This window comes from Mytilus trossulus, chromosome 3 (genome assembly GCF_036588685.1).
Source record: "Mytilus trossulus isolate FHL-02 chromosome 3, PNRI_Mtr1.1.1.hap1, whole genome shotgun sequence".
Classification (NCBI taxonomy): Eukaryota; Metazoa; Mollusca; class Bivalvia; order Mytilida; family Mytilidae; genus Mytilus; species Mytilus trossulus.
Window position 1 is genome coordinate 24,527,919 of NC_086375.1, and position 12,155 is coordinate 24,540,073.

The following is a 12,155-nucleotide window of genomic DNA, read 5'->3' on the forward strand; positions in this document are numbered from 1 at the left end:
TGCAATTTTGAATAAAAGCATAAAATTTTGATAATCAAGGTTCTCAAAACATTGTTTATTATAGGCCATTATCTGAGGCTTTTCTTGATGAGGGAACAAAATAAACAAAATCACCTACACAAATTTTGCTCAAAGTATGTTTTGGGTGAAGAAAAAGCAACAAATTACTAGTATCTAATAGATTTGCACAGAAAAACAATGAATTACCTCATTTTCTCTAAGTTTTTGCTGCGAGTCTTTATCACTGTCTGGAGACAGTATCTTCTGCTCAGCCAGATCCAGCCATTGTGAGATATTTTGCAATGCATCCTGGTACTTTTGTTGATAATCTAATACTTGGTCCAATCTCAACTGTTTATCATCTACCTGAGTATTGAGCTGCTGCCAAAGGTTATTGAGTTCATCAAGGTTATGTCTGATGTCATTCAGTTGACCTTGAGGGTCAGATGGTGACAACCAACTATAACTACTTCTAGGCTCCTACAAACAAGAGTTAACAAATAATTTTTAATGCTTGAATGAATTCAGAAATTAGGATAAAGAGACTGTAGGGAAAGACCTTTTAAGTATGATACCAGAATAAGCCTTTTGGAAATTGTTGCTATAAATCGAACATTTCATTTTATACCTAAATTTAAATACCTAAATTTCAACAAGTTTCCAAAAACTATTTATGATATTATAATATTTTGTACTTTAAGACACTACAGTTTAGACTTCATTTTTTTATTATATCATAAAGCATAAATTACCATATGTCCCCTGCCTCTCAGTAGGTCCTCTAACTGTTCCTTTTTCTGGTTAAGCTCATCGTTAAGTTCTTGCCACCTGTGAACCAGTTCTTCTTCACTTATAGGTGGAGCTATTGGCAGTTCTGGTCCCCTACTTTGGTATGATGGGGCATCAGTAGAAAGTTGTTTCACTAGTTGTCTATGTTCTGATAAATCTGATTTAAGTTGCTACAAAAAAATATAAATATCATTAATACTAAAAGTTAATCAAGTAAGATTCAAGTTGACGTGTTATTCAATTACAAAGTTGATCAAGCAAAGCACATCTACCAATAGACCACTTTCGAGTTCATCCGTAACCGGAAAAAACTCGTCAATTATACGCGCCTTTATCACCGTCATTTGTGCGTTTAGGGGCGTCGTCACTTCCATTCCAATGTTGAGCGAGTGGTTGGAAAACTATAATTCTATATTGTACGAATTATTCGGCAAATTGAATTCTCAAAATTGACAACCAGCACTGCTGTCATTAGGGAATTGTCATTAAGTACCTACAGAACAACCATTATTTCTAGTTTATCCTACACAGTGACGATCACTAAGACGCTTGATGAACGTAAATAGTGTAGGGATGCAGGCGAGCCCCTCAATCTGGTAAATGACGTCATAAAGGCATGTATAATTGACGAGTTTTTTCCAGTGACGGATGAACTCGAAAGTGGTCTATTGTTTTATTTGCAATAATTAACTCATATGTATAGAAACTGCTAGAAGCATATAAAAATGCCAAAATGTCAATATACCCTTCATTGAAATAAACAAATAAAAAATAACCATAACAATTTTTGAAATAAATCAGCATACCTTTTGAAGACTCTGGCGATTTTCTGGTAAAATTAGGGCTTCTACTTTTGGAGGAACCATGGCTAATTGTTTAGTGTCAACTACCCAGTTTTGCAACTTTTTAACTTTCTTTTCATATTCATCCATTTCTTTATGTCGTTTTTCACTTTCTTTGATCGCAGCCCTAATTGGGCCTTGTTTTTCTATGGCTGAAAGTTTAAGATTTCCTAGCTGTGTTTGAAGATTTGTTAACTGAGATCGTAATTTGTCAGCCTTGGCGGGAGTTTCCCTCTCACATAAAGCATCACACTGCACTGCAAGATCGGACACGACCTGAAGACGATTGTTCAATTCTTCCTGCAATGTTTGGTTGTCATGGAGATATTGACGAAGAGACTGAACACTATCTGTAGGTAAGGGTGTGGCAGCTTGTCTGATCTTCATTTCTTCTACCCAGTCTTCAAGGTCTTTCAGGTGCTTTTTATAAGCAGTCAATGATATGTCATGCTTTTCTTCATCTTTCACAGCATTCTATAAAAAAAACATAAAAATAAAATTTTTCAACAAAATGGATAATTGAATTGATATATGCAAAATACAATGTCATGAATCCCAAAACCAACCAACCAATCATCCTTCTTCAAACCAGAAATATTAGAATCAATGAAATATGATGCATAAGTATGTTCCTTCCAAAGATATATACAGAAACTATCATGAATATATCGCTATGAGTATATAAAAAGCTTTTGCCACGACATAACCTTTTTGCTCTAAGGCATCGTAAAGCAACATCAATCAATCACTATGAGTATAATTTTCTTTTGCTTATGTGTAGTGTGATATTTTATATATCTTTGTTATTGACAAGCATCAAGCAGAAGAGCAGAAATATATTTCAAGAAGGCTGATTTCATTTTCCTTTTGCTCTTTTTTAAAGTAATATTCATTGCATTTCATTTCATTTAAATGTTTTTTTCATTGGATATTATCTTTTTTGAATTAATAATCTACATATTACACTTTGATGTCCTTTTTTATCTATCAGCAGAAATGTGGTACATGTACTATCAATCAACCTTAAAGCACTTGTATTGATTGAAGAAAAAAAAAATCTTACCTGGAGTTGTTTGCCCTTTGTTTCAGCTAAGGTTTGTAGATTATCTACCCTGTCTGTTAGCATGGTGAGGGTGGCTTGCATGGTGTTATAGCCTTCAGGATCTGATATCTCAACAATCTGTCTCCCTCTCTCCCTCACTCTGGCTATGTCCTCTCTTAAAGACTCTATATCTATTAAGGACTCCTGTAAAAATAGACTCTCAAATGAATATCTTAATAAAAGAATAGTTAATTCTTAAGTTTACAACATTTTTGCTGGACATGAGGACTAAGAAAAATTCAGAGAAAACAGTGACAATTTTAGTTACCATAGAAATTGCCATCTATAATTGTCACAGAATCTGACAGTACAAAATGAGGAATCTTTATAAGGGTCACAAAATGTTTTAAAAGATTTTCAATGTTAAGAAGATTAAAATTTGGGTACTGATCAATGAAATTGATACTTGACCCATGCAGACATATTTTTCAATTTGATTTAAATAAAATGAGAAAGCAATATAAAGGACTTATTCCTGTCAAGTCTGGTTAAAATTGGTCAAGTATTTTCAAAAGTGGAGACAAATCTATAAAATAATAATAAAAATGTGCTTTAATGAGGGCAGGTAACCAGGTAAACTAAAATAGCACTGGATAAAGGGAGGTTTGGGCACCCACTAACATGTTTCACCCTACCACTTTCTGTATTTGTCTGTCCAGAGTCAGGACGCTATATTTCAGTGGTTGTCATTTGTTGCTGTGTTACATATTTGTGTTTTTCCCCTTTATTTGTACATAAATTAGGCTGTTAGTTTTCTCATATGAATTGTTTTACATTTGCCATTTCAGGGCCTTTTACAGCTGAATTTGCAGTATTGACTTTGCTCATTGAGGTGACCTGTAGATGTTAATTTTTGTATCATTTGATATCTTGTAATGAGTTGTCTCATTTGCAATCATACCACATCTTCTTTTCATATTAATTTCCTAGCACAAATTTTATCAAATTACATTGATTCCACCCTTTACATATAGGCCAGTAAAAGTGTAATTAATTATTGTAAATGTCATCTCTATCACATTCAGTAAAAGTAAGTTGAATAGGTATGTTAGAATTGATTATACCTGGCCTTAATAAGTTTTAAACATACCACTAATCAATATACATGTATTTAAATTCTTTAAAAAAAGCTTAATATTCAGGGAAAAGTTAAAATCATTTTTCAAACTGTACTGATAGCAATTAGCTTTAAAATGTGAAAGGTTAAATAAATATTTTTGATTCAATGTAAAATGCATGTAATCTTCTCTTCAAGTTGATTTTTTTTTAAAAACATTCAGAATATAAATAAGATGTATTTGAGCAAGAAAAAATCTTATAAATTTTATCTGCAGAAAAATCCAACAGAGAAATTTTTGTTCTGTTTTAGACATAACACTTTCAAACATTGAAAAATGACGCAAACATTTATTTCCATCAAAAACCCATTTACATAGAAATTCACCAAGAACATTTATTTCAATAATTCCCTTCTTTCCTGAATTTAAATGTAAAGATATATAACAATCTTTACAATGTGACAGACACATTGATTTTACAATAAGCTTGTTACATCCTTCAAATTCTAAAATAAATATTGACAAAAATTCTTAAATTCATATCATAATTATTTGAAGTATTTAAAAGTACTTTTAAGAGTTACAAATAAAAACAAATATCCAGCATTTAAACCGATATTTAAACACAATGACAGACGACAATTATCAGATTTAGGGTATCGTATCATCTGCGTCCGTCATAAAACAATGAAACAAGTGATCTTCATTTAAATTATACCACCCTGAACATTGAAGGGTATGTTTTGGCCCACTTCATATCAATAAACCCAATACACATTTCTATTTGTAGTGTATCGGAAATTTAAAAGTGAAAATATGTTTTTGATATGCTTGTCCGGACATGACTTTTGAATAATATATTCTAAGTTTTAAAAGTTTAAGTTTTTGAAAGAGTAACAATTACTACATTCTTTAAATGAAACAATAACATAAAACATGAAACAATAGAATCTTTCATAATAAAGAATAATAATGTAATTCATAATTTTAGAAATACTATTATAATGACTGTAGAAAGACTTTTTGTACTTTTTTACAACAACTTTAAAAAAAAATTGTCTTTTTGAAATAATTTTATTATTATTCATAACATTGGGCTGAACTTTTTCATTTGATCTTTTTAATGAACTCCCTTTAGTCAATGTAGAAATTCATCTTAAAGATATACACTTCTAAAAAAAAAATCCCAATATGTTCGTTCAAAGTTTTTTCCTAAATCCATTGCAAAATAGAATAACAACAAATTTTTGTATTTTTTATCTTTTTTTATTTTTTTATTTTTACATTTCTTCAAAAAATATTTTCCTGAACCAATCAAAATATCTTTACTTCATATACCCCCCCCCCCCCCCCCTAAAAAAAAAAACAACCCCAAAACCCCAACTAACATTGTTTTTAAGTATTTCCTTACTTTATAGTCTTTAAGCTGTTTGTCCAGATCCGCCAGAGATGAGGGATAAGTCCTGGCCAATTTACTTTGGGTCCTCTCCATTTTAAGTGTTACGTCCTGCACCGATTGCTGGTACCTCTCCTGTTTCTGCAGCGCCACCTGGAGTTCATGTTCTCTGGCTCCGAGCTGTTGGGAAACAAGTTTAGCTCTATATACTGCGGATGCACTGTTCGGTTTATTGACCTTATTTTGGAATGTGCTTAGCATGTTTATTTAATATTTATAATCCCAGGTGATGTATTTGTATTGTTGGCTCATGCTATTGAAAATTTATCCATCATAAAAGTCTATTGTGTTTTAAAGCATGAGCTAAGACATAAATTACGCCATTAGAAAAATTTTAAACAAATTTAATGATTTTTCTTTCACAATCAAAATCCCATTGTATGTAATGATTTAGAACAACCTAGTGAATTTTCCTCTCTATAATAATCATATCACAAGTAGAATTAAACTCCCTTTCTTTGAAGTCGGCATATCTCAAATACAATGTTGTTAAATGAACGAGAGATACTCTAGAATGTACAGGTTAATGGGACGACCATATAGATATAAATTTTTGAAATTACCATAGTCGTATATTAATACATCAATATATATACTTGACTGGCGTTATTTCAAGAGTGAAAAAAACATTTATAGTGAACATTAAGTCATTTGACGGGGTTGAATTTATAATCAGCGTAAACCTGGACAGACCTTGGCAACTTCCCCAGGTATATGTATTCATCACCCTCGTGTCATGCTAAAAAAGTACTGTTATGTCGTTTTCTTTCTCAATGAACATAAATAGAAATAACGTTCAAACTGCTGAATCAAAACTTCTTCACTTCAAGGATGAATAATTTGAAAAAGGTTTATTTATGCGGCTGAATAATATGGTCTTTAATTTATTTAATTTCATAAGCTTGATGGAAATATCAATGATTAGTCTAATTCTTATTCCATGTTGAAAATACAAAACCTAATTTTATAGAATTGGGGGAAAAAATTATTTTGGTAAATCCTACCAAATTAAGTCAATTATGAATTTAATTTGGTTACATTTGAAAAAAAATTCAATGATTCAATTAGGAAATTTGCTCAACTATCAGAAAAACAGAAATATCTTATCAAAAGAAATTTGGAAAGGGGCCAGTTCCTATGCAAGAACCTCTAGATATCATTTAAAAAGAAAATCTGCAAGGTTTGTATATTTTCACCTTATCAATAACGCTTATATAAATTTGCTTTGATAAAATTTGATGTTTACAAAATTTGTGCTTACAAATGATAAAGTTTTTAAATCTTTTTCAGGTGTGTAGTGCAGTATGTTACAAAAAGTCTTTGATAAGACAAAATTAGTAGAACATGTCACTTTTATTCAACTATTCAACTATGGCTACTGCCCTATTAAAAGCAGGTCTTTTTAGTCCAAACTAAATGATGTGATATGAATTTTAAATAAGTTTATTTGTTATATTCTAAAGCCTCAAATACCAAAGCTACAAATCTTTTTAAATTACGTTATGGATACAAATAATGGATGAAAAGAAATGCAGCGGTAATCACCTGTCAGCAAGTTCTCGCACAGTATTATGTTTATCTAGCTTCAAGTTTTTTAAAGTATTTTCAACTGGTGATTATTTAAAAAATAATGCACATGTATATGCAATATCAAAAAAATTGTCTTCATTGTTTATTTACTTTTAAATATATTAAAGTATTTTCAATGAGTGCTAATTTAAAAATTTATGTGCATGTTTATATATGTGTATCATTAAAATTGCAAATATGTAAGTGAAAGTTAAGTGCCAAACTTCGGTGATCAATTTACAACAGAATACCTACACTCAATTCACTGTTTCAGAATTTAAAGAATTCTGGGTAAAATTTTCTGAAGTTTACAACAGAACATTGTGATTGGCTAACACCATTGTAAATAATGTCAAATCAACCAATGACATGACACTATTTCAATTTTAGGGTACAAACAATGAAATTACCCACAATGACTTTGATTCTGAAACGGCGAATAAAACTCACGATAATTAAGATGATACAAAATAAAATGTGACTATGTGTCCAGTACCTGATGTTGAAGAGTATTCCAAGAGGTATTCAGCAGAGCTAATTCTCCTAATTTTGGTCTTAATTTGGCACCAAATGATGCACTTCTTTCTCTGGGTGGACCATGTAATTCTGGCTGTAGCAAATTAGGTACACTAGCTGAGACCTCCTGGATATAACAAGCACCAAAAGTCAGAACAAACAACTTTGTGTATACATATAGTACATACAATAATCTTTTGTTTTTTATTCAAAAAGTGTAATAGAAAACTTTCCCTTACAATAAAGTTACACATCTGAAATTTGGGCTTTTATAATTGTTGCCATTGCACGGGGTATGTGACCCCTTACATCTGAACTGCTGATTAAGCACCATTGAATTTTAACTCTTTCAGTCCAAACTTTGTCTCGAGGCATGACCTTGCGAGTGCCAAATGAGGCCTCAAGGCAGCACCTAGCTTTTGCCCAAGACATTGTTTCTTCATTATTTTTTTAATCAGTTTGTAAACAAAATGATAGGGCATTTGAACAAAAATATTCAATGGTACTTAATAATCAGACCAAATAAAAATTGCAAAAAAGACCACAAGTTATAGGACTACTTCCCAACTTAGAACCAACAAAAAAAAAGGAAATTACAAAAATGTCAAATTTTGATATAGTCCATCTTCAAATCTATGAAAATTTGAGCTGGGAAAGTTTTGCTATACACCCTCAAACTATAACATGCTGCATCATATCAACATCTACTGATTGAAAAAAGATACCAAAGTCATGACACTAAAGTTGTTTGTTCTAGTTTATAATAATAATAATGCAACACAAAACAGCAAGCCTACATATAAAACCACACAACAAACAGTGCTTTAGCTATAAAGTAATAATATCAAAATACAAATCTAAATTCCTATTCCCAAAGTATTAATGTAACCAAATTACCTTTACATTTTATTTTATAATTTCCTTCCCAACTAATGAATTTTTCAGTTTTAAATTTTATCACAGTGTACAAGCACTAACCTAAATATCGGTAAAAATAATGCTGCATTTCAATACTTTGAGAAAATGAACTTTTTAAATGTTAAATTGTTCTGTTATCTGCATTTATCATTAACAATTGACAAAATATGATTTTATGACAATACAAAACAAAAAAGAAAATATTTGTTTAAAAGGAATGTTTGAAAAGTAAAATTGACCCCAGTACTCAAAACAAGCAAAATGAATAAGAAAAATTAACCAAAATGTAACAGAATATTCTCAAACACATTTTTCTTTCAATTTTAAAATTTAAAGGGGAGGGTTAATAATTTAAAGTCCAAATGGTTTCATTACATTTATGTACTGTGCTTTCAAGGCTTCACTTGTACATTGTGATTAATATTTACGCATTTGTCAAAAATAGTAGTTTTTCTACCAGATTTAGATATCTTTTAAAGTATAATAATATGTTTGAAACTTTCACCTTTATCTTTAATTAAGGAGAGAATTCTAATATGCAGAAAAAAGAGAAATTTCATTCAAAGTGCATGCAAATAACATTCAGTTCACAACACATGCAACAAAATCAATTTTATCGTAACCCTCACGATTCCATATAAACAATTTACCATTTCAGAGAAAGGCTGCAAGCTTGGACTAGCTACATTCCGGTGAAGACTCATGCCACCAGCACGACCTGGCTGTGAAAGCGATGACATTTTGACTGGTTCTTGATGCTGTCTGGCCATTTTCTCTTCAGTGAAGGGTGAAGGTGACCTACTTCTCTGTGGGTGACCTTGCCCTCTTGGTTTTCTCATATCCATGGTTTCAAACAGACCAGGATAGTTCTCTATGGTGATGTCTGTGTCGTCAGAGCGACCAGATAAACTTCCTGGTTCATCGTGACGAGGACCCATTTTATCAGATGAGCGTCCATATTTACTTGACCGCATGGTTGATGATGAAAAATCTGCGTCCGATACAGATCTCTGTGTGGCATTTAACGAACCTTCATGTGAAACGAAGATACCACTATCAGGTCCTGATCTATCAGCCTCTCCTGTGACCTTCAATGAGGGCAAGGACGATGGATAGCGATAACCCATTTGTGATAATTTTTCTACCATTGCAGGTCTCATTCCTAGACTTCTTTCACTTAAATGTTTACTTTTTTCATTGATGTCATTGATTTTGTCCTGGTATGATTTGATTTGAAACGCAAGAGCCTGAAATTTTAGTACATGTATAAAAGCAACATGCAGACTATATTTTATATATGTACAAGAACTGGCATACCAATTAGCAGTAGATAATTATAAATTGCATCAACTACAGAATGATTTTAATAATTACTTCAATAACTTTAGAACAATGCTACTAGTTTATGAAATGGAGAAGATTTAGTTTGGACATTGCGATGACACATGCAGTCAAAAATTTTAGTTTTGTAATTTCAGAATATGAGACAGATTAATGTCAAAATACAAAGTGGTTGGGCTTTGAAAGAATCATGCACATGCCATATTTTCTGCAAACTCAAAATTTAGTGAACAGGCAAGTTCTTTCCAGAAAGTTCAAAAATTCACATTATTTGAAAAGCAACTACTTAATTTACAATGAAACTTGCCCACTGGGATGAAGGATAACATATCATCTTATTTTAACCTCTCCAAAATTTATTTTATGACAGACTCAAATGACATAGGCATTTTAAATAAATATATAATAACTTCAATCTACCAACATTTATCACAAATTTATACATGAAATTTCACACATATAATGGAATTTTCCCCAATTTTTTTGGGTCTCATTTCGATTCATTTGATAGCTGCTTTTTTTAAAATATTCATTATTTATTTACTTTTAGGACTAAAAAATGTAAAAATTGCCAAAAAAAAAAAGCAAATTGAGTGCAATACAAACCAAAACATAAGTGTGTGAAATTCCATAATTCAGATTCATAAATAAATAAATTCTACATTTTTTCATCCAAATAATTTAGCAAATTTAAAAGACTAAAACTAAGACTTACATTATGTTCTGCAATCTGCTTCTTCAATGTGTTTACATCAGCAGCCTGTACAGGAGCACTGAGAAGCTTGTCTTGAGCCTCTGTAATAGCAGACGACAAATGACGTATGTCTGATTCATATTGTTCCTGTTGTATGATAGATTCCTGTAACTCTTCACATTGCTGCCGTGCCATATGTTGCAGTTCAGACATTTCAGTGGCTAAAGCGGCCTCAGGTTCCTCCTTGCCAGTTAAAGACTTCAGTTCTGACTGCTTCTGTTCTACCAGCATAGCCTTGCCTTTGTGGCTATCAATGTCTTCCAGAATTTTCTGAAAAAAATGTGAGAAAACCATTTTTAGTTATTTCAATTATATATTTTAATGTTGAAGTTGCTTTAAGAATAATAATTTAAAAAAAATCCATATTTTGATGGACTATTGCATCAAATAAATCAGTCAAATTTTGATTTATTTTTTCCCTGTAAATGTATTGCTGATTTCTCTATAAGTTTCAGTGTAGAGTGGTTTTATCTATTTCCTGTATTGCTATTTGTTAATAGAAGCTTCAATTAATGCCTCGTTCACACCTACATTTAATTTGAATCAAACGCGAATCAAATTCGCTAATTGCGTTCACACACTCTTCTGTTTTAATCGAATTGATTTGAATTGGCTACCGGTAATTCGAATAACCAATTCGCATTAGGTTTACGTTTTTGTTAACGTCGTTAGGACAGTAAAGCGAATTTGACGCACATTCTAATTCGAATGCTAATTGACGTTAGAATGTAAAACGTTTCGAATGCGAACTAAACTTATTGGAATTAGTTAATGCGAATCGAATTTGAATTACATGTGAACACAGCATAAGTCTAATTATGCTTATTTCTCAAATTTGTTGATGTTCTTTAAATTTCATTGTAATGAGATTTGTCTTACCTCTTGTATTGCTAGTTGTTCTTTTAGTGTCAGTGTAGTATCTCTCATAGTGAGATGGGATCTTGTCTCATCCATCCAGAGTCTCAGGCGAGTAAGCTCGTCCTCATAGTCATCAATATCATCGTTAATTTCTTCTAATGTGTTAAGTTTCTCTGATCCTTTGGAATGTAAATTAAACATTCTTTTGTTCAGTTTTGATAGTCTATCTCTTGCAGATGTAGCGTCACAAAGCTGATCTAGTTTCTTACTGATTGTTCCAAGACTAGATAGTTTATCTTGCTGATGGTCAAGATCTTTGGTCAGTTTCTGTCAAATAAAAAGAAAGACATGAATGTCATATTTATATTTCATATTTTGACATAATAATCTTCTGAAAGACGTTCACTCAGTCTAAAGAAAAATAGTTGTAGCTGGTTAAATGCACTAAAAGGACTTGAGCATGAACATTAGTTTTATGTAAGGCAATTCAGGGGCGGATCCAGCTGTTTTAAAAAGGGGGGGGGGGGGGCCCAATTACATGTCCCCATTCAAAAGCATTGATGTCCAGAAAAGAGGGGGGGGGGGTTCCAATTAAAATATTCCAGTCCAGTTTTTAGAGTCCAAAAGTATTTCTTTGTACATTTCAACTTCATGTTTATATCAACAGATGAATTCATTTTAAGTTCTTTAGATATTGTCAGTGAAATAGACTTTTAGAATATAAATTCAATATTAAAATTGGTAAAATAATCTTGATTGCAGCATTCTTGTATATATGAATCTAAAATAGATCATACACAATGTGTGTCAATATATGCATATATAATGAAAAATAACTTAATTAGAATTTCCATTGAAACATATAAATTGAATTACAAATTATATACTTAGTATAATTTTAATTTCAATCAAATCTTTGATATCTCTGATAAGACATCAAAAGCCAAGTTAA

General features: G+C 31.5%; 1 protein-coding gene across 7 annotated transcripts in view; it reads right to left on the minus strand.

Annotated features, from left to right (window-relative positions):
- Positions 1–11,525, minus strand: part of LOC134710833 (nesprin-1-like) — a 51,317-nt gene extending 39,792 nt beyond the window's left edge. For 4 of the 7 annotated variants that reach the window (XM_063571231.1, XM_063571232.1, XM_063571234.1 and 1 more), the window contains exons 1-9: positions 11,225–11,525; positions 10,307–10,615; positions 8,901–9,497; positions 7,313–7,459; positions 5,203–5,367; positions 2,695–2,877; positions 1,596–2,105; positions 753–959; positions 208–480 (exon numbers count right to left, since the gene is read on the minus strand). In XM_063571231.1, coding sequence (XP_063427301.1) covers positions 208–480; positions 753–959; positions 1,596–2,105; positions 2,695–2,877; positions 5,203–5,367; positions 7,313–7,459; positions 8,901–9,497; positions 10,307–10,615; positions 11,225–11,404 — 2,571 coding nt within the window. In that variant the 5' untranslated portion in view covers positions 11,405–11,525. The remainder of the gene's footprint in view (positions 1–207; positions 481–752; positions 960–1,595; positions 2,106–2,694; positions 2,878–5,202; positions 5,368–7,312; positions 7,460–8,900; positions 9,498–10,306; positions 10,616–11,224) is intronic. The other 3 variants (XM_063571235.1, XM_063571233.1, XM_063571236.1) reach the window with 3 other exon arrangements.
- Positions 11,526–12,155: the final 630 nt, after the last annotated feature.